The 21,464-nt window shown below is 56.6% G+C and overlaps 8 protein-coding genes across 8 annotated transcripts; 5 read left to right on the top strand and 3 right to left on the bottom strand.

The window, feature by feature from the left end:
- The first annotated feature begins 459 nt into the window (after positions 1–459).
- LAESUDRAFT_492968 (uncharacterized protein) lies at positions 460–5,383 on the top strand. Its single transcript, XM_040902671.1, has 7 exons — positions 460–994; positions 1,164–2,686; positions 2,741–3,229; positions 3,285–3,398; positions 3,458–3,528; positions 3,590–3,624; positions 3,687–5,383. Exons 1-7 carry the CDS (start codon positions 550–552, stop codon positions 5,168–5,170), a joined length of 4,161 nt encoding a protein of 1,386 aa, XP_040758893.1. The 5' UTR covers positions 460–549; the 3' UTR covers positions 5,171–5,383.
- Positions 5,266–9,116, bottom strand: LAESUDRAFT_493035 (uncharacterized protein). Its single transcript, XM_040902672.1, has 6 exons — positions 7,748–9,116; positions 7,366–7,674; positions 7,195–7,298; positions 6,676–7,138; positions 6,304–6,612; positions 5,266–6,249 (listed from the first exon to the last, which is right to left on the bottom strand). Exons 1-6 carry the CDS (start codon positions 8,802–8,804, stop codon positions 5,597–5,599), a joined length of 2,895 nt encoding a protein of 964 aa, XP_040758894.1. The 5' UTR covers positions 8,805–9,116; the 3' UTR covers positions 5,266–5,596.
- A 1,324-nt stretch (positions 9,117–10,440) lies between these two features.
- Positions 10,441–11,136, top strand: LAESUDRAFT_731524 (thioredoxin). Its single transcript, XM_040910061.1, has 4 exons — positions 10,441–10,507; positions 10,582–10,758; positions 10,828–10,902; positions 10,967–11,136. Exons 1-4 carry the CDS (start codon positions 10,463–10,465, stop codon positions 10,994–10,996), a joined length of 327 nt encoding a protein of 108 aa, XP_040758895.1. The 5' UTR covers positions 10,441–10,462; the 3' UTR covers positions 10,997–11,136.
- A 758-nt stretch (positions 11,137–11,894) lies between these two features.
- LAESUDRAFT_493140 (uncharacterized protein) lies at positions 11,895–12,523 on the bottom strand. Its single transcript, XM_040902673.1, has 2 exons — positions 12,181–12,523; positions 11,895–12,117 (listed from the first exon to the last, which is right to left on the bottom strand). Exons 1-2 carry the CDS (start codon positions 12,295–12,297, stop codon positions 11,932–11,934), a joined length of 303 nt encoding a protein of 100 aa, XP_040758896.1. The 5' UTR covers positions 12,298–12,523; the 3' UTR covers positions 11,895–11,931.
- On the top strand, positions 12,508–13,406 carry LAESUDRAFT_493167 (thioredoxin). Its single transcript, XM_040902674.1, has 4 exons — positions 12,508–12,794; positions 12,863–13,039; positions 13,108–13,182; positions 13,247–13,406. Exons 1-4 carry the CDS (start codon positions 12,750–12,752, stop codon positions 13,283–13,285), a joined length of 336 nt encoding a protein of 111 aa, XP_040758897.1. The 5' UTR covers positions 12,508–12,749; the 3' UTR covers positions 13,286–13,406.
- Positions 13,407–14,481: 1,075 nt separating this feature from the next.
- LAESUDRAFT_493176 (uncharacterized protein) lies at positions 14,482–14,928 on the top strand. The gene has a single exon (XM_040902675.1). The coding sequence runs from the start codon at positions 14,627–14,629 to the stop codon at positions 14,879–14,881; it is 255 nt and encodes an 84-aa protein (XP_040758898.1). The 5' UTR covers positions 14,482–14,626; the 3' UTR covers positions 14,882–14,928.
- On the bottom strand, positions 14,836–15,747 carry LAESUDRAFT_493274 (uncharacterized protein). Its single transcript, XM_040902676.1, has one exon. The coding sequence runs from the start codon at positions 15,501–15,503 to the stop codon at positions 14,976–14,978; it is 528 nt and encodes a 175-aa protein (XP_040758899.1). The 5' UTR covers positions 15,504–15,747; the 3' UTR covers positions 14,836–14,975.
- Positions 15,748–15,992: 245 nt separating this feature from the next.
- On the top strand, positions 15,993–20,779 carry LAESUDRAFT_763982 (uncharacterized protein; the record flags this gene model as incomplete). Its single annotated transcript, XM_040913362.1, has 3 exons — positions 15,993–17,286; positions 17,360–19,791; positions 19,853–20,779. The coding sequence occupies 3 exons, from the start codon at positions 15,993–15,995 to the stop codon at positions 20,777–20,779; spliced, it is 4,653 nt and encodes a 1,550-aa protein (XP_040758900.1).
- Between the last annotated feature and the right edge of the window lie 685 nt (positions 20,780–21,464).

Consider the following 21,464-nt stretch of genomic DNA (forward strand, 5'->3'; position numbering starts at 1 on the left):
ATGGTTCGGTCATCTTTGTCCCTTGATATGATGCTACATGTGATAGCGAGTGTGAATACGACATGGATAATTCCTGACGCTCAAGGAGCATGCGCCGCTGGGGGTGCTGGACGAGACGCTTAAGCTGCGGGAAAGCATGCATTGTCGTGAGCGCAGAGCGAGGCGCGGAGATGATGGGTGGCAACAAGAGATGTCCGTGAAAGCGCCTTATCCATCTTCCCACTTTTGCTCGACCGATTCTGTTCGCTTATATCGTTCAACGTTTCGACACCCTCCCTCGCTTCGCTCTCTGTTCCTCGTCGTCTCCCACGGCAGCAGACACATCGCGGAAACGACACAGACAGCCTCGAGGCAGCGTTAACCCGCATCTCCAGCTTCTCGGCTGTCTTCTGTACTCGTGGGTTGCACGCCTTCCAACCCACGCACCCTCCGCTCTGCGTCTAATTCCATACACTACTTCTCGACCACCTTCCTTCATTGTCGTTTTGTCCAACACCGCTCGCTGATCGGTCTGCTGTCGTCGTCGTCCGCTTCGAGCGCCGCCCTCTTATGCTCAGCGTTCTCCGCTCAGTGTCCTCGCAGCAGCAACAGTCCAACGACTCCTCGCCTGCCAAATTCTGGACCGTCCTTGGACTGAACATCTCCCAGAGAGGCCCGGCAGACGCTCCCAGCCCGTCTCCCCTTGCGACAGAAGACAGCTTGCGTAGCTCGTTTACCAGACGAAGCGTAGACGCAGTCGCCCGTCCCATTCAAAGGAAGCATCACAGAGGGTCTTCGAGTCCTGTCATTGATACGTCTCCCGTCTCTCAAGCTCAGGACTGCCCAGCCCAGCCGGACCCTTCTTCTACGCTACCTGAAATGAAGAACTCGATGGCGACCCAGTCCATGCCTACGCGGCGAATTCCCTTTCGGGTTGACAACCAGGATGGTCCGTGGACAGTCAGTGTCGCCGAGACGCCCCATGACCACTGCTCGTACAGCATCTACATCAAGAGTAAGTTCCTGCACCCCGTGTTCTCCGGCGCCCAAAATCTTGGTGCTTTCTTGTCCCGTGTGTCCTTTTATGAATAAAACCATCGTTGTGCTGTGATAGCCTTCCATCCCTTTACGGCTTTCCGTTACGTCAAGCCATCATTGTGCTGACCCGTTGACTTCTCTTTTAGCGCCTACACATAATATCACCTTGACTCGTACGGCGGTCGAGATCGTCGAACTGCACGGGAAGCTACGCGATTCACACCCAGGCTTCAAGATGCCCCCCTTGCCTATCGACGCAGCCTCGATACCCGCACCGCCGAAACGCAAGTCAGTATTCCTGAACACCCTCTCGCGATTGGCATCACCCTCCGCCAAAGCATCCGGTCAGCGCCAGCTGTCTCGCCAGCCCTCAATGACGTCCACATCCACCGGAAACGCTGCAAGTATTGCCAGCGCGTCTTCTTCCGCGCTGCCTACTCCACTCGCATCACCGAAGAACGAAATTAGTGATCCGTTCAGCGACAACGAGGATGAAGACGATGTTCAGGCGCCTCTCACTACAGCCAATAGTACCGTCACAGGTCTCGCAGCCTATCTTACCACAGTCGCGAACGACTCTTTGCTTCGTCAGGCCCGCGTATGGAAACGGTTCGTGAAGGTACGTACGGACGATCTGCAGAGCGTTCGGGTGGAGCGCGCAATCAAACGTGTCAGGTCCGATCTGGCAGCGCACGTGAGCCCCGGGAGTTCGACGGACATCAATCGGTCAATAAGTCAAGTGGTATTGAACGGAGACGAGGAGAACACACACGAATCGTCTGCACTATCTGCACCGAGTACAAACGGCGTTCAAACCGCGGACAGGCCTCAGGCCACTCAAACCGATGGTCCGGCGCAAGAGGATATCAAGGCAGAAGATGTGAAAGACGGTGAAATGGCGGCGCGGGTGGTGCCCGCTGACCTCCCGGTGCAGAGCGATGCTTCGCAACATGCAGAAGGGCCACGGGAGAGTGAGGACAATGGTATCGCTGAGGATAGCACGGATGAAGCTACAGTCGAGGGACAGGATGAGGCGACAACTCCACGTTCCTCGAGGCCATCCTCGCCTCATGTGCAAGATGCGTCTCCGGCGCCTGCGCCTATCGAGACAAAAGCCGTTATACGCCAGCCTATCGATGACGAGGATGCGAATGCTCCTGCCACGCCGATGCCCTCGGACGGCCATTCACACCGCATCCCACGTTCACAATCTGCTGACCCCATGTCGCGTGCGTCCCGGACCTTCTTCTCTTCCCCGCTCCAGAGCCAGGCGAATTCCTCGCGGACCTCGCAGATTGAAGAGTCCACAGACGACTCGTCCATCTCGACGACCGGGCGGCGCTCGGAGCGCAAGAAGCGGTCCAAATCGATGGATCCACACAGCGAAAAGAAGAAGTCGCAGCGAAAGGTGGCCATCAATGACTTTGAGATGATGCGCGTGCTGGGCAAGGGTTGCGCCGGGAAAGTGCTTCTCGTTCGCCATAAACCCACGCAGGACGTCTTCGCACTGAAGGCTATTACGAAGAGGCACGTGCTTGCGCATCAGGAGCTGCAGCATACCTTGACGGAGCAGGCCGTGCTGAAGAGGATGGCCGCAGAGGGCACCGACCCGTTCGTCGTCAAGCTATGGTGGAGCTTCCACGACAAGGAGAATCTGTTCTTGGTCATGGTATGTTGTCGCTGTCCTTCGTCTCTCACCTTCCTTTCATTTATCGTGGTCTAGGATTTTCATCCCGGCGGAGATTTGGCCACACAACTTGCCCGCTGGGGACGTCTCGGACGTGACCGCGCGAGGTTCTACGCGGCCGAGATCGTCGAGGGTGTCGAAGGTCTCCACGCAGCAGGCGTGATCTACCGCGATCTGAAGCCCGAGAACATCCTTATCGGTGCAGATGGACATATTGTGCTCACGGATTTCGGTCTGTCGAAAGAGTTCCCCCGCCGAACCACAGCGATCACTGCGCCTCCGACGCCGTCTGGCTTCCGCGGCGAGTTTACGAACGGGACACCGGCTCCTGCTGCCCCTCACTGGATGAAAGCTAGCCAGGAGTTTGGAAACGCCTGGGCGCCGACGGGGCCGGCTGATTGCACGAGCACGTTCTGTGGTACGGCTGAGTACCTAGCACCCGAAGTCATCCAGGGACAGCCGTATGGCTATGAGGTAGACTGGTGGAGCTTTGGCACGATGTTGTACGAGATGCTGACTGGAATCGTGCGTGTCTGCCACCTTTCATGTCGTCGTGATCGCTCACAGCTGCTCCGTTTAGACCCCATTCTGGGCCGACAACCATTCTGATATGTACTACAGGGTATTGCAGGACGAGTTACAGTTTCCAGAGGATAGAACAATGGATCAGGATACCAAGAGCTTGATCCGCGGGGTGAGTTTCTTCCAGTTTCTCGGGGACGCCTATGAGAGGCTCACCGTCGTTCTCTGTAGTTGCTTCAACGCAATCCCGCATTACGGATGAAGGAACCTCGAATCAAGAAACATCCTTATTTCTCGATGATGTGCGTTGCGTTCTATTATTACCTACAATGCTTGAATCTGACGTATTCATGCCCCATATAGAGATTGGTCGCATGTGTATTATAAGCGATACATACGTACGTGCAATTCATTCACTGTGCCTAATAGCCTTGCACATATATTGACGTTTGATTTTTAGCCCCATATATTCCGCCGATCGACCCGTCGAATGCCAGCGACACCCAGAACTTCGATGAGACCTTCCTGGATATGGAGCCTGTAATCAATGACGACAACGACAATGAACAAACAGACACCGACCAGGAAGGTAACACCGACACTGAGCGTACCGATGGCGAGGACTCTCTAGCCACACCCTCGCTGTCCCGCAGTCCGTCCGTGCATCCCGAGGAGGAGGAGGAGGATAGTGTGGACGCATTCGATGGGTACTCCTACAAGGGCCGGCACTCTATAATTCTGGACGATGACGAGGAAGAGGACGCGGATGAAGAAGACGAAGAAGAAGACGAGGAGGAAGACGAGGAGACTTCCATCAGCGCAGCCAGCATAGACAACATCTGGTCGGAAGAGGAGTTGTCGAAGACTGTTGCAAACAGTGTCGAAGAGCTCCGCGAGGATGCCATAGTGGTAGAGGAAGGTCCCGAGCATAAGACGCCGGAGGCGCGGCGGGCGGAATTGCCGAAGCCTGCAGAGCCTGTAGCATCGGAAGCGCCTGCAAGTCCGGTTGCAGAACAGAGTGTGGCGGAGAAGGTGGCGGAGAAGGTGGAAGTAGCTCAACCAACCGAGAAAGCAGCCACCGAACCAATTGCTGTCGCCGCCGAGACAGTAGCGGTGCCACCTGAACTTGGCCCCGCCCCCGAGGAGATCAAGCCGGTCAAGGCACAGGAGAGCAAGGCTGTCAAGACGAAGACGCAGCAACCTCGTGTCACCGCTGCTCGGCGAAATGGACGTAGGGAGAAGTCAGGGATCCCAGCATTGGACCGCGATCTCTCAGATGCGCACGATGAAGACGAACCCAATGCGGACCATGATGAGGACGATGAGTGGGACTTTGTCGAGGCAGAGGTCGTTGAAGAACGGAATGGCGCAAAGGGGACAAGCTTGTTCGCACGCGGCGTTGTCGACCGATACAAGCTCGCGGTCTTCCGCAAATCAACGCCGCGATGGAACGGCGGTCCTCGCGTTTTCGCCGGCATCGCTGCTGACAGTGATCTCATCAGTTCTAGTACCGCTGACTCACCTCCACCCGCGGAGAAACGACGAGGAAGGGCCCCAGGGCTCACCTTCAGGAAGCATCCAAAACAGTTTCTCCGTCAGAAATCGCCTCAGGCTGCATCTCGAACGACCCTGCCTTCAAATCCGCTCTCACCCACAGCGTCGGCAACTCTCTCACCGTCGAGCAGTGGACTGCTGTCACCGTCTATAAATGGTGGCTCCACGTTACCACCTCCATCGCTTAGGTCCAAGGAATCCGCAGTATCTATGGGGTCTCCGAGCGAGTCAGAGCAATCTGTCAATGGCGATGCAAGAGCTGCAGGTGATGGCACGATCAGAGGGTCTGCTGCGATTGGCTCCGAAGACGACAAACAGAAGAACAAGGTCCTGAAGAAATACAAGGAAGGAGCGGAAAAGGTCCTCTCCATCTTCCAGTCGCCTCGGTAGCTTCCTCTCTCCTCTTTTTGCTCAATCTTATGCTACCTCTCTCCTGCGCATTTTCTAATATTCACATGCATACACATCTACTGGTTATTCAATCAATTAGCATACGCTCTTTCCTTCGGGGTTGTTTTCGTCTTCGCGCTCTGGACACGGATCTTTGTTGCAGAATCTCATCTTCCACTCGTTATCTGGCTTCTGTGTATTGCATTGCGGTAAAAGTGCAACTGTGTAACTCTCGAACAGCAAATCATCTCATCATAGATAAATTTTCTAATACAGTATCGTTCCGGATTCATCTATGCCACCAACGTGCACAAGGTATTATCAGCAGAGAGATACAGCCAATATAGTACACAATGTGCATGTCCACGATCTATCAGTGATGAATTAACCCAGCCGTAAATAAGAAAGCCATAGTCCAGCCGCAAATCAATCAAGTTCCGCTATGCTTGCCCTAATTTTCTGCACCCTCGCGTCAATCTGGTCCAGCACCGCGTTTATCTCATCGACATCTTCTCTCCAGTCGCTGATGGGCCGCGGTTCAGAAGAAAGAGCAGCCTCAGGAGGACTTCGCGTCGCGACGAGCTCATCCCACAGCGCGGTGACAACATTCTGCACCCACTTCTCTCGTTCTTCCGTCCTCTTCATCTCCTTCCTTCGGCCTGCCTCCTCTCTTCTGCCGACTATCACGAGCGTCCAGATGTTGCTTATCACGAGGAAGACGATGATGAAGTACAGAACGTTTGTCGTTGTCGACTGGTCCCACGTCTCCATTAGCAGGTCGAGGAGGCCTTCCGTACTCTGTTTCGTCACCTTGACGGCGCCCTCGTAGGTGTCATACGCCCACTGCAGGCTGCGCAGCGTGCGCGACTCGCGGAGTTCTTGCTCACTCGGGGCGGATTTCTCTAGTATCGGCCTCGGGGGCGTCTCTGCTGGCGGCGTCTCGACTTCCTCGACTACAGATACGTCCACACCGTCCGGTATGAATTCGGAACGGTGATCGTGAATATATTGCCGCATGCAATTGTCCAGGTCGGTGTGATACTGTTTCTGCCCTTCGATTGCCGATTTCTCAATCAGGCCTGTCACAGATACTGGTTCACGTTAAACTGTGTCAGCGATTCTGTAGAACTCACCTTTGATGAAGCTACGGCCTGTCCACTCCACTTCTGTGGTGACGACGACCTTCGTGGAGATATTGCTCGCCCATGTGATGCATGTCCTAGTCTTCACAGAGAACACACCGCCGCTCGGCACGTCGGGCGTTCTCGTTGTCGTAAGCATCGACACGTAGTCATCGAAGTCGCAATGCAGCATCTCGTCGCGCAACTCGCACTTTGTCTGCTTCGGGCCAATGCCGCCATTCAATGGTTTGATATAGGACATCTGTCGATACAGCAGCTTCGGATCGGCCGCAGTGGGCATCCAGTCGGAGATCTGCAGGTCTGAACAGATAGTCAGATAGTGTCAGCTGTGAACACGATCCCCTGTGCTTCGCGACCACCTACCTGTGAGCTTCTGCTCTTGCACCATAAAGTCCTTGATGAACCCGCTCGTGAACATGAGGTTGTAGACCTTCTCAGGAGTGCCTGGGATGATCGCCTCCATCGCCAGCTCTTTGTAATGCTCGCCGCTCTTCGAGCACGCACATTGCGTGACCTTTTGCTTGCCGCCGCCCTTCTCTCCAATCGAGGCTATTGAGACGAGTGCCTTGCCATTTGGCACCACGACCGATTCACGCTGGACCTCCGTCGAGGCCCGCGGGCTCTGCATCTGCGAATTCACGGACGAAGAAACCTCGGGGCGGGCCAGCTTCCACACGTTATAAATTACGTCGAAGGTTGTATCGCGCGAGAGGAAGGAGGCGAAGGTGTATTTTGCGGTGGTAGTGGTGACCTGGATGGCATTCGGGATGACGAACGCGGTCATGCGCTTGTCCAGGCTGGTGACCTCGCACATCGGGATGCATAGCTAGAATAGAGAATGTCATCAGACGGTCATGTCACAATGAAGACGGCGCCTCTCACGTCAGTAATCCAGCCAAATATGTTTGCATGAAAGCATAGGTGGTTTTCGGACACATATATCCGGCCTTGGATAAGGATCTCACGTTGCAGCGCGCAACCGTAGTCTGTCGTAGTGAGGAAATGCCAAGGGCGCTTGTCAGCACGAGAGTAGCACATGGCATGCATACGCACCTTCAATGAGATAGTCGCCCTCTGGCACGGTCGGGAACAACTCATGGAAATCCTGATTGCGCTTGTTACTCGCAACAGCGAATCCAGTCACAGGAATGTCTTCCGCAGACAAGTCCAAATCATCCTCATCGTCCAACCCGCTCTGTTCCTCAAGCAGATCGGTACCAGAGTGATACGACTCTCGGTCCGACGCGTCGCTTGCAGCGTAGCCAGCAGACGTCATACGCGAGCCGTCGCTCCTAAGGTCGGACGCGCGGCGAGCACGCGGCGACACGAAGCTCGAGCCGGTGCCGGACGTGGGGGGCAATTCTGCAGGCGAGACCAAAACCATGATTAGCCATCACCAAGCAGGAGGCAGTAATCGCCGATGCAAGAGGGACACTACCTGCGGATTTCCGTGTCGGCGAGAACGACACGGTCGACGGCGCCGGGGAGCTCGCAATATTCGTCGTTCTTCCGCCGCGTGTCCAGGAGCGCTTCTTCTTTGGGTTCTTGGAAGGGTTATTGCTCGAGTTGGTAGAAACGGCATCCGAGGGGTCTGGGACAAGCAACACACGGTCGGTCCCAGGAAGACCGCTGCCTAGCTGGGCACTCATTGACGTTTGAGGTGAGTCCGAGGTAGGCGAGAAAGTGAGGACGCCGTCCTCGGTGACGGTGGCGTTGGGCGGGTGTGTCGGGATAGACGGCACGGAAGCAGCACGATCATGGCGGCTCTTCGCGGACGAGCTCTTGCGCGATGCACTGCGTGACTTGTCCTTGCTGGAGTTCTTGCCCGGCGTGCGCTGGGAACTCTCCTCCGAGCTAGTTAGCGACCGCTGGTCGGCCATGGTGGCAGAGCGCGGGTGATTAGTGGTCTCATTCGGGGCCATCGCAGACGACTTTGCACGGAGATTCCCGGTTGAATGGAAGTGCGAGAGCGCCTGCGCCTGCGCTTTTACCTGGGCCTGCTCGGAGAATGCGGTGCGAGTTGTGGCGGGGGTAGGGGTGGTGCCGCCCTCATCATCTGTCGCCGAGGATACTGAGCGAGGGGAGGGCGCGGGTGCACCCAATTTGGACAGCGACGGGACCCGCCTGGCTGATTGATCTTCATGAGAGATCGCGTTCGGAGATCGAGCAGACTGGGGTGTGAGATGCTCGTCTGGAGTGTCGGACCCGAACTGGGTGGTGTGCGGGGACGGCGGGACCACGGTCACATTTGGGAACGACTCAGTACTGCCGACGAGCGAGGGCGTCAGGTTCCCGACTGTTGTATGCCGCCTTGGGCGCGCACTGTTGTTGCTGGTGGATGCATTAGGGTCGATGTTGATGAACGGCGGTGGGTTGCGGCTAGAGAAGGACGGCGACGCCGACCGGGAACTCGGTGTGCCCTGGGTGCCGAGGTTGCTATTTGCATGAGATGGCGTGTTTTTTGTAAACATGGACAGGAAATTGGGAGCCATTATAGATCGCGCTCTTCACAGATGGAGGATTCGGGTGTTTGGGCTGCGGTTACGTTCTCTCGTACGCAGACAAGGCACTTATGGAGAAGGTCGTACCTGCCCTCGCCGTTACTTATACACCTCGAAAAACGCGGAGTATCGCGATATTGACCGCCCGGATGTTGGTCCTCACGATGACGCGCGTTACGGCACGCGGATAGAAGGAAAGAAAGGAAGTGATTGACTGTCTGTATTAGAGAGTTGATAGAGGTACGGAACGAAAGCCAGACGGGTGGAGGCAAGTGGGGTAACACTAGGTAAGACGGGAGCAGACTGGCCTGGACGATATCAATATCGAAGGCGGCGCTTGCTGGCGCGCGTAGCTGAGGAAACGATGAGGCACCATCCGTTGCAAACGGTGTATTAAGCACCTTCGTGCGACGGAAATCAACTTTGATCTGTACTACCCCGCATCCACTGCTTATATAGGTCGTCGCTCATCGTTTCCAGCACCGAAGCCGAAGCACGAATGCCTTTCTTCGGCTTCGAGTCGGTCAACACAGACGCCGAGCGTGGTATTCCTCCAGCGGTGGCCCCAATTTGACGAACATCGTTGCCACAGGCACCACACACATGCGCTTGTTTTTATAGTCGGTTCCGACAACCTCTACTTTTACCCAACTTCAAATGCCGTAAACCCTCTGAAGGGCAAGCTCCGCGACGAAAGTCTATTAGACTGCGCAAGATTCTTGCCATCTTATATAATCTGTTCAGGGCTTCCTCGTTTATCCACGCTCCTGAACGTGACAGAATCGCAGCTGGGCCCAGCGGGGAATGGCTCCCATCATCTCGCCTTCCACGGCACACTGAAAATGTGAGGTCACTATATGCGTTGTAAGTCGCTGCTCACCAACATTTAGGTGGGTAAATGAACATGCGCAGAGGAGGAAACGCAAGAGCGCGATGGGGTGGAGACTGAGACCGTTGAACCACAGACGCGGTGAGAACGAGGAAGTTTCACTGGCTGGCCACAAGCGGGGCAAGAGCAAGCGGAGAGGTCGGGCTTGAGCATGACGACCATTCCGCAGGAAAGATACATTAGTGTTTCAGATGAATACTAAAAATGAAGGCGGTGCCACGAAACCACGGCCGCCAGCTTCCCCGCAAGAACACGGATCTGGCAGCGCATAGAGGTCAGCCATACGATCGTTCCACACTAGTAGCATCGCTCTGCTGTACCACTGACCTCAGGATTCAATTCAAAGGTGCATTTAGCGACGTTCCAGACAGGGTCGGCCAGGCGCACACCTGCGACGATCCTGGGGTGCACAGACGAGTAGTCGACATCGTGGGCGCAACGAGGTCACTTTTGACAACGGATTCACGCACGCTGCGGGTGGCGAGCATCATCGATGACCAAGCAGAGCCATCGGCGTCGGTGCCGGGCACTTCTATTAGAGGGCGCTGGCGGGGATAACATAGCGCTCCCCACCGTCTAGAGCGACGACGGCGCCCATTTGTCACCCCCACGTGACGAATGGCGCGATCTGATCTTGGACAGCCACTGTGCGCCGTTATAAAGCTCGTCCTCGCCGACCTGCAGGCTTCAAACCCGCCCTAGACTTGCGGCTGCCCTCTTTCATTTCATACATTCCTACCTGACCTGTATCTTGCCCGCCATGACCGTGACCGTCGTCAACTCGGTGGACCAGTTCCACACCATCGTAAGTGGCACTCACCGACGCCTGCTCCGGAGGAAGAGTGACGCTGACGGGCACACATCTTGCGCGATCTGCAGATCAGCAGCAACAGGGTCTCCGTGTTTGACTTCTGGGCGCAGTGGTGTGGCCCGTGCAAGGTTATCTCGCCCATCTTCGAGAAGCTCTCTGAGTCCGAGGAGTACACCGCCGTCGACTTCTACAAGGTCGATGTCGACGCCCAGGAGCAGATCGCCCAGGAGGTCGGCATCCGCGCGGTACGTACCCCCTCAGACTGCTTTGTGCGCGAAAACACGGTGTGCTGATGCTCCGCCGCGGGATCGCAGATGCCTACCTTCATAGCATTCAAGAACGGCCAGAAGCTGAAGGACCTCGTAGGCGCCAACCCGGGTGCTCTCCAGGTGCGTTTCCTCGTCCGTCTCGCCATCTGTCGCGTCGCTGAGCCCAGCGCCGTGCGTGCTGCAGGAGCTCATCAAGGCAGTCAAGTCGGCATGAACCGCTGCCCTGATATCGGCTCTCCATCCCTCCCGCGTCGATTATTGTTATAAATAGTCTTGAGAATTGTCTCGCGCAGCGTATTATACCGCCTTATGAAATTGTCTCTCTATGTACCATGGGCATACTGCACGTAGATCTCCGAACTGCGCAGACTCTATCGATGACGGGCGAAAGGCGTTTGAGCGGCGAAAACGACGCTAATCGCTCTGAATTTCCTAAAGCGTACTCTAAAGGTCACGTGGTCAACGCCGCGGTCCACGCGTGGGCGCTATCCAGATCTCAATGCAGTACCTTGAGCTGCTTAAACTCGCAGGTCAATGCGGAGAAGGGAGGGTGATATATGCGCATACAATATGGCTTGTTGCGCAGTAGTTATACAAATGTATGACAAAAATCACTTATATATTTATTCAGAATGCCGCAATATCGTGGTCGAGTGGTGCAGATCAGCCTGGCCGTCGATCGCACTCAGTTTGCATCCATTGGCCCCAATTGACCCACTTCTGCCCCAATCGTTATCCAGTAAATGCTGTTCCGAATTCCTCGCTCTTAGGCGGAGGAGGGCGGAGCGCGTCGGTCGCAGTGCGCTTCACACGACACTCTCACACACTCCTCTCCGCTCCGCGCAGACACTCATTTAACCGAGGCTCAGGTGCTCAGGTACCCAGGCACTCGCCCCTTTTGCCAGAGAAAACACATTTGTGGTGGGAAATGCCATACATTAATAAACACATCGACCAAATTTGGGCTATCGCTGAATACACACCACGAGAACCGAGATAGGCTCGCAATAACTAGCAATAACTGCAGCCCTGCGGACCACGCTGGTCGCTCGCATTTCAAAGCACTAAAGCCTTAGGTATCCGTGCAGTCATCCTTAATCAGGACACTCGCCCAACCACATCCCAACGGTCCGCAATCCGCCAAGCGGCTCATATGGGTGGCTCCCAAGGGTTCGAGTCATTCGCCTCCAATGGCTTGTTCACCCCAGTAGCCACCCATACAAAGGCAGTCATCAACCGGACGTCGATAGTGGAGGTGAAATCGCTCCAGACGAACAATCGCGAAAATCTTCGCTTAAAAGATGTGCGACACCGATGCAAAAATACCGTCCAGCCCTGCGTTGTGAATCAGCTGACTATATGAGCTTTCGCCATCTCGCAGGACATTATAGCACGCACATTCGATCGCACCAATAACGATATCGGTTCAGATCTGGAGAGGAGCATTTGCGTTCGATACTGAGTACACAGGAGGAAGCGACCGAATGTCAGCAAGCCATTGAGCACCAAAAGCATACAGCATCAGGAAACCTCAAATCCGCCTTAGGACACTTTTATCCGCTTGCCATCACTAAAAAAAAAGACAGTAAGCTCGAGAAAGTCTCGGAACATTCTTGTTTTGCGCAAACAGGCTCATCAGGAGACCTCAAATCCGCCTTAGGACACTTTTATTCGCTTGCCGTCACTAAAAAAGACCGTAAGCTCGAGAAAGTCTCAAAACCTTCTTGTTTTGAACTTTTTTCTCGGCTGGAGGCTTCTGATCGTGAAGTTATTCTCTTGTATAGGCAAATACCAGCAAGAACAAGTCAAAAAGGAGGTTCTCGAGTCAGAAGTCGATTTGAGTCTCCCTGAGTGTGCGCCGTTAAAAAGCTCGTCCTCGTCGACCTGCAAGCCCCAAACCCGCCTGAGACTTGCGGTTGTCCTCTTTCGCTTCATTACATCCCTACCTGACTTGTATCTCGCTCGCCATGACCGTGACCGTCGTGAACTCGCTCGACCAGTTCCACACCATCGTAAGTGGCACTCACCGACGTCTAGTCAAGAGCGCCGCTGACGGGCACACATCTTGCGCGATCTGCAGATCAACAGCAACAGGGTCTCCGTGGTTGACTTTTGGGCGGAGTGGTGTGGTCCGTGCAGGTTTATCTCGCCCGTCTTCGAGAAGCTCTCCGAGTCCGAGGAGTACACCGCCGTCGACTTTTACAAGGTCGATGTCGACGCCCAGGAGCAGATCTCCCAGGAGGTCGGCATCCGCGCGGTACGTATTCCTCAGACTGCTTTGCGCGCGAAAGGACGGCGGAATGATGCCCCGCCGCGGGACCGCAGATGCCTACGTTCATAGCTTTCAAGAACGGCCAGAAGCTGAAGGATCTCGTAGGCGCCAACCCGGGTGCTCTCGAGGTGCGTCTCCTCATCCGTCTTGCCATCCACCGCGTCGCTGAGCCCGGCACCGTGCGTGCTGCAGGAGCTCATCAAGGCGGCAGTTTCTGACTCTACGGCATGAACCGCATCCCTGATATCGGCTCTCGATCCCTCCTGCGTCGATTATCGTTATCAATAGTTCTTGAGACCTGTACCGCGCAGCGTAATTATACCGCCTTATGAAATGTCTCTCTATGTACCACCACGTAGATGTCTGAACTGCGCAGACGATGACGGGCGAAAGGCGTTTGAGCGACAAAGCTAAATCGCTCTGAATTTCCTAAAGCGTACGTTAGAGAGTCACGTGGTTAACGCCGCGAGACATGTGGGAATGTCGTGGGCGCTATATCGTGATCGAGTGAAGCAGGAGCAGGCTGTACATCGCAGTTTGCTTCCACTGGCCCCAATGGACCCATTTCTTCCCCGATCTTTATCCATCAAATACTGTTCCAATTCCTCGCTCTTAGCGGGGAGGGCAGAGCGCGTCGAGTCGCAGTGCGCTTCACACGGCATTCTCTTACACTTCTCTCCGCTCCGCGTGGCAGACGCTCAGTTAACCGAGGCTCAGGTGCTCAGGCACTCAGGCACTCGTCCCTTTTGCCAGAAAAAGATACTTTGAGCAGGGAACTCCATACATCAACAAACACATCGATCAAATTTGGGCTATCGCTGAATACACACCACGAAAATCGAAATAGGCTTGCAATAACTGCAGCCCTGCCGAACCACACTGGTAACTCGCATTTAAATGTATCAAAGCCCTGGGCATCCGTACAGTCGGACACTTCTCCAACCACATCCCAACGATCCGCAAGCCGCCAATCGGCACATATGGGTGGCTCCCAGAGCTTCGAGTCATTCGGCGCCTAACGACTTGTTTGCCCCCAAAGCCACCCATACGAACCAAGCAGTCGTCAACCGGTCGTCGATAGTGGAGGAAAGTCGCACCGGACGAACAATCACGAAACCCTCGGTTGAAAGATGTGGGACGCAATCACGACGCAGATGCGGGCTCACCGAGAATATGAAGGGGAATGTCACTTCCACAAATTCGGCGAGTGGACATCGTCCGGCCATGCCTTGTGGATCAGCTGACTATTATGAGCTCTATCGCCATCTCGCAGGATACTAAAGCAGTGCACGCACGTTCGATCGCGCCGATAAACATATCGGATGAGATCTGGAAGGAACGTTTGCGTTCGATATCGAGTGCACAGTAGGAAATGACAGGTGTCACGGAACGAAGACCAGCCGACAAATGGAGTCACGGCTAGCCATGAACGAGAACGCGGCTTTTAAGATCATTGGAGCAATCGATATGAAGACACAGCGACTTTTTGCTGTTGGTGGCTGAGCATCTGTTAGTTTCGGAAGTGTCTGAAAGCAACGACCAGTCACTATAAGGAAATCATCCTTCGAACAAATGGCGCACGTTGGTGTATGCATAGCAATGGTCCCTCGGGCTCACGCCTTCTTGTCCTTGACGGCGGCATTTGGGATGACAGGCGCGATACCACAGCGTTCGAGAGCGGGAGATCGTAAAGGCAAGTGGGAAGTCTCGAAGGTGGGAGAGAGCAAGGTACAGAGGTGGGAGCCGAAAAGAACGAGCCAGGATTATGAGTCCGCTGTGTACGCCGGAAGCTATCCTCGGCACGCCCGGCATTGGCCAGCTGGATAGAAGCCTGCTATGAATTTGAGCTGGACTTCGTGGGTACGTGCCAGCTCGAAGTAGCGGTACGATTAGCAAAGGGAGCACGGCAGGCATATGCTCACTAGCGGAGTAAGCAGCGATGTACGCACGTTGTTCCATACAGCAAAAGGATCCGCCGATGAGGATGATCAAAGTCTGTTGCAGCAAAATGGCGCGTCTGGCGCGAGACGTAATAAAGACTCGCACGCATGAACTCTGAGTATGTAGGGAAAACGACGATCCGCGATGGACGTCGTCGCGCCGATGCGGGGAAGGTGGTAAGCGCTGCGCCACAGTTCGGGAGTTTCGGCCCAAGCGATTGGATAAGCGAACAAAGTGGAGAAGGCATGGTTGCCAAGAAAGATGGGAATCTGCAAGTTATAGCTCTTGCCGGGCGCCGTAAAATGAATATCCGGAGACTCTGGGTGATACCGTTGAAGCGATCTGCGAAAACATAGCGGGAGTATACCGAGGTCGGGTGCGCGCGTACGGGTACCTCTGATATTGAGACGAGGTCGACTGGCAAGGCTTTGCCCGCCGGCATGCTTGGCGCGGCGCGAATCCATCTGCGACTCGCCTTGAGGCGCGGTAGAACGGCGGCTGAGGCCATTTAATGCAGAGACGCACATTAAAGGCGTGATCAATGGGACGCCGTCCGAGCCCAAATTATCTAGTCAGCTCTAGTGCTGTTCGCGGGCGTGCACATGGAAGCAGGCGATAGAACGGAATCCAGGTGGGAGAGATGGACAAGCAACCTCGAGGATGGCAACGTGCGCGGTGGGAGAGATGCGCGGCGGGGGCAGTTGGGGGTCCCGCGAGAGCGTGCTAAGATGGGATGGCCTGGGAAGACAAGGTTAGGCATCGCCGCCGTGCGCGTGCTGAGCGCATCGTGTCTGGCGTCGTCGGGGATGTCGACGGTGATGAAGAGACGAGGCGGAGGCGAGGGAGGTGTCGAGCGGGGCAATGATGAGGACGTACAGAGGATTGATGGTATGATCAAGGCCGAGAAAGGGCCGGAGCGAGGCAAACAAGCGCACAACAACAGCAGGCTCATCCCACAGGCGTCACCGCTCTGCACTCAACGCTCTTTCTCCCTACCATGGCCCTCCTGGGCATATTCGCCCGCAGGGACAAGCCGTCCCACCACCGCTCCTCCAACGCCGCCTCCAACGACCCCGCCGTCGCCCCCACTCCCGCCTCCGCTTCCACCGTCACCGACGACGACGAACGCTCTGAACACTCCCTCCAGCCCAGCTTGAGCAACACCGCCAGCATATACACCCACCCCCACCCCGCTGCCAGCCAGGTCGCCTCCTCCAGCAGACTCATGCTCCCCTTCCGCTCCAAGAAGCATGTAGCAGACGACAATGGCCTCCTCTGCCCACCGCATGCGCATCGTGCCCCCTCCAAGCTCACCAAATCGCCTCGATTCTCGTCCTCCAAGTCCGAGAGCGGCCACGACGCCCTCGGGCCCCCTCCCTCTCGTGCAGAGCTGTTCGCGTCATACGGCGAAATTGCAGGCCTCCGCTCAACCCACTCCCTCCCTAACACCCCTACCTCCCCTGCCCACTCGCGCGTCCCTTCGCGTGATGACTCCAGCCTGAACCCATCCATGTCTACGCCCGCGTCGGCGACCGGCGGCAAAAAGTCCAAAGGGATGTTCGCCTGGGCGCATCGGGACCGCAAAAAGTCCAAGCTCCCCGCGCCCTCCGAGCTTCCTGTCCCCAGCAGCCAAGACGACTCGTTCAATCTCAAGTCCTTCCGTCATGTCCGGCCCGTCTCCCCGTCTCCGCCCCCTGTCCCAGAGCAACAGCCCCTCCGTACCCCCTCTGCGCTCTCCGCGTCTCGCACTAGCCTCACACCGCCGCAACGCACCCGTGGCAACAGCATCGCTTCTTCCGTCGACTCGTCTCAGCGCATCTCAGTCGCTGCTTTCCGCGAAATGGCCGCCCGTCGCAGCGCACAGAACTCGCCGTCCCCGCCCTCTGATGGCTCGCCCTTCCTCTGCCCGCCCTCTATGTTTCCCCAGCCAAAGTCTCTCGGCTCCGCTGCAGGACGGCGCGTCTCACGGACGCCTGCATCGTCTTCCACGGATGCTACTAGCTCAAATACGAGCGGCTCGACGGAGGAGGACGAAGATGGAGATGGCAAGTCTGCGGGTTCGTCGACACTGCGCCCAGGGCGCAACAATGGCGTCAACACGAATGGCACCGTAACACCTCGCGGTGGTCTAAATACCCCTGTCCCGAGAATAACGCCCTCTGCCTCAAACCAGAGCTCAGCGAGCGGACGTGAGAGCCTGCGTGCGCGAGCGTCACAATCGACGAGCGCGCTGATGCCCAATGCCGCAGCAAAGCGTGCATCCTTGCTCGTTGCCGCCAACGCCAGCCCAGGTCAGTTTCCGCGCTTTTGCCGCGCTTCATAACTTAATCCCTTTACTAATGTATACGCCTGATCCTACCGCAGGCGCGCAGGTGCCGCCCATTCCCTCCACTGGTTCACCCAAGATTGCCTCCTCCCCTATTTCTACGTCCGCGTCCAAAGCCAAGGGCAAAGCCCGTGCACGCACCGACTGCACATCGAACTCGTCCATGTCCAGCGACTCCTCTTCTGAGGACTCGGACGACGCACCCCTGGCCAGCCTTGTCCCGCCTCGAAGGCCGGGGAGCGCGGTGTCGAATGGCTCCTCTGGGACGGCGGGTTCGAGGGCGCGAACCTTGAGCAAGCCCAAGCCCCTAATTGACTTGGGCGGGCTAGCACCCCCGCCAACGTTGGAATGGGACAGGATAGAGGCAGGCAAGGGCAAAGGCAAGGACCAAGAGAAGGAGAGAGAGAAGGAGAAGGAGAAAGAAAAAGAACGCGAAAGGGAAAGGGAACGGGAAAGAGAGAGGGAGATGGAGAGGGAGAGGGAAAAGGAAAGAGAGAAGTTGATGGAGAGGCAGAGGCGGAGGGATGGAGAGAGAGACAGTCAGACGGAGACGGAGAGAGATTATGTGAAGGTGGAGATATCAGAGGCAGTGGGGAGCGAGAAGGATGCAGAGAAAGAGAGGAGCCCCGTGTCGCCCGTGTGCACCTCCAGCGCAAACGCAAAGCCGACCTTGAACGACCGCCTCTCGCGGCTGGCACAAAGCGTCGCAGCCGCGCGCGGGACGCACTTGCCGCATCTGCATCCGCACCTGCAGTTAGATAAGGAGAAAGACGAGGAAGGCGGGAGACAACCGAAACGCTCGCAGACCGCCCCTATGGACTTCCTCGCGCCGCCCTCCAGCGGGTCAGGAACAGCCTCCACAGCCAGCTCTACCGCGCCCACGCTCACTTCCCTGACGATCTCTCACATCCAGCCTGTCCAACCTGCACCTCCTTCTCCGCGCAAGCACAATGCGCGTTCGCTCTCTACGGGCGCCGTCGCCTTAGGTATGGGTGAAGGAGTCGTGCAGGATCTGTCCGATCCGACTCCGATCGTCCCTACGCCGATACGGACGCGCACGCCTCCGCCTGCGTTCAGCGTGATGAGCCGCCCAGCGAGCCAGGTGAGCCAGGGGCAGAACCAGGCGGGAATGCAGAGAGCGAGGGAGGAGCATGCTCTGTCGGTTGTGAGCTCTAGCACGGGTGCCAGCACGAGTACGGTCGCGACGACGATTATGTCTGCGTCTACAACCGCGACAAGCACGAGCGCAACCGCGACCAACAAGCCTGATCACCCAGTTCTGGAATCTCACCCGTCTCCAGGTATCTCCGCCGACTCTGACTCTGACCCGCCCTCCCCGCCTCCCTCCCCGCCCAACTCGGCGTACGTTCTCCCGCCGCGTATGCGTTCGCAGTCGCCTGCGCTTCGCATTGAGCTTCGCGATGATCCCATGCCCATTTCGGCGTACCAGCTGCCTCCGCGCATGCGCTCACAAAGCCCCGCGGCGAAAGTCGAGTTGCGCGATGATCCTGTGCCGATGCTAGCAAGGAGCCCTGGGATGCGTGCGGTGGAGTTGAGAGATGACCCAGTGCCTGCGCCGTCGAAGAGCCCGGGGATGCGTGCGGTGGAATTGAGAGATGATCCAGTGCTCCCACCGTCGAAGAGCCCGAGGATGCGTACAGTTGAATTAAGGGACGACCTCGTCTCTCCCGCGTCTCGCATCGGGTTTGTGGATCGCCCAGCGTCTGCTGCTCGTCCGGAGTCACAGGCTAGTGGAAATGGTGGCAGAGATCAATCAATCCAGTCGCGCGCTCCGCTCATCCCGGACAACGGTGCACACCGTCCGAAAGGATTCACAGGCGGCGGTTTGCTTGCCGGTGCAGGCCAGTCAGCCGTGTCAGCTTCGTCGGCTTCTGTGAGCTCATCCGCTCGTGCGCGCCGCCGGTCAGCCATAACGGAGCAAAATACGATCGCTAATGCACGTACGACCACGGCGCCAGTGCCTGTGCGCCCGTTCATGGAGAAGAGCTTCCCATCACATGTTTCGACGTCATCTGTGTCGTCGAGCGCGTCCGCTTCGACGGGCCCGCCTCCCGTGCAGTTCCAGAGCACGACTGGTACTGGCCGTGCACGCGCGGGCACAGCAGGGAGTGCGAGCCTGAGCATGAATATGAAAATGACCGCGTTTAACTCGCCGCCGGTGAAGCCGTTCGCGGGAGGGTTTCGTGGGAATAGCCCTGCGAGCTCGACGGGCGAGTCGAGTAGCGGGCGTACGCCGGTTACTCCTCTGGACGGGAGTGAAGTGGGCTATGCGCCGGATAGAGGGAGACAGAGGGAGAAGGAGCGAGAGCGAGAGCGGCAGGGGGTGAGGAAGGTGCATAGGAAGAGCACGAGCGCGACGATGGAGGAACAGGAGAGAGGGAGGTTGGCGGAGGTGAAGGAGAGTAAGAGGAAGGAGCGGAGACGGAGCGAGACGTTGGCTGCTCTCGAGGTGAGTTGGTTTGCTGTCTACTAAGTACGTCTCGCGAGCTCATATATGCGCGACTTTTCAGCTTGGGAAGATAGTCAATGGTTGTTCAGTTGCGGATGACGGGGACGGTGACGATGACGTCCCGCTGGACAATATGCCTCCGCGGATGAGCATGAACATGCCAATGAACATGCCAACGAACATCCCGATGAACATGCCAATGAACATGCCAACAAACATGCCAATGAACATGTCCATGTCCATGCCCATGAATATGTCCGCGTCGTCGCCCATGTCTTGGCAGCAGCCTCAGCCTGGGATGCTCAACCCGCAGCAGTACATGTATCCGATGGTACCTCCAAACGCGGATGGCGCGTACCTCGCCGCGCACAACCAAGCGATGCTTGTAGCTAAGCAGGCGTACCAGATGGCGGTCGCGCAGCAGGCGATGGCCGCCGCGGAGGAAGAGTGGGAGCGCGGATCGACCGCCGCCGCTAGTGTCCTCGGGGGCATGCATGGTCGGGCCGCGTATCCGCCCGCGCCGATGTTCAGTGGGCCTGCAGGCTACGGCGGGATGAACGGGATGGGCAGCATGGGCAACATGGCGAATATGGGCATGATGCAGCCTGGGTGGCCGGGCCCGATGATGTTCCCGACGAGCGCGCAGTCAATGTATGCAGGTAGCGAGGTCGGTGTTGGCCCGCGGACCTCCGGCATCGGTTCAGGCTGGGGCTCGCGCAGTGCGTATGGCGACCCGTCTGCTGGGAACGAGCGCCCGGGGATGTTCAGGGGATCGAGCCATCCATTCCCCGTTCCGCCGCTGCCGACAAGTGGCCAGCAGCAGCAATACCAACAGCAGCAGCAGCAGCAGCAAAGGCCGGGGCCACGGCCGAGGACGAAGACTGCGCCGAATTTGTCTGGAGACAGGCAGTCGTCCGATTATGCTGAAGGGCCACGACGCATGGCGCCTCCGCCATCAAGCTGGCGGTCGAATGGGCGACCGGCTTGAGAGGCTTTACGACTATCAATCAGTCTGGCTCGCATTTAGAGCGACGAGGGCTCGCCTTACTCTCTTTCTCTTTCTCTCGGGTCTTTTTCTTTGTTCATCCATCTCATCTCAACAGCATCATGGCTTGTTCTCTCGTTTCTTGACATCATGAATAACCGTTATTATGCAGCATACAGGAAAGGATACCGACCGTCTGCCCACGCGCGGGGTTCCCGTGCTGCACACATCACTCGCTCGTTCGTATGTTATATATATATCATACCCATTCGCTGTCACTCCCTGTTGCACATCTCCATTCTTGCATTCCACGATGCTCGCATATGCATACACATCGATACGCCCACTACCTAACGTTTCTTGCAATGGTCGTACACATAACGTATCCGCATCGCTGATTCCCCGGATTGCTTTGTTACATCTCATATATCGTCCTCTGACGAGTGTAGGCTACTGTATATTGCAATCTACAACATTCCCTTGAAGCTTGAATGTTAGATGCGAGAGACAGAGTTCCCAGGAGAGCCGGCGACGCAGAGCCCGATGTGAGAAACGTGTGTGATTAGCCAGGTCTATGGTATCATGCTGCTCTATAGTCTATAAGGCACAGCCCACAGCATGCTGGGTGTGAGAGTCGCCTCGATATAAATACGCTGGAACCGGGATATCAGATCATGCTGCAACGATG

This window comes from Laetiporus sulphureus (genome assembly GCF_001632365.1).
Source record: "Laetiporus sulphureus 93-53 unplaced genomic scaffold LAESUscaffold_65, whole genome shotgun sequence".
Lineage (NCBI taxonomy): Eukaryota > Fungi > Basidiomycota > Agaricomycetes > Polyporales > Laetiporaceae > Laetiporus > Laetiporus sulphureus.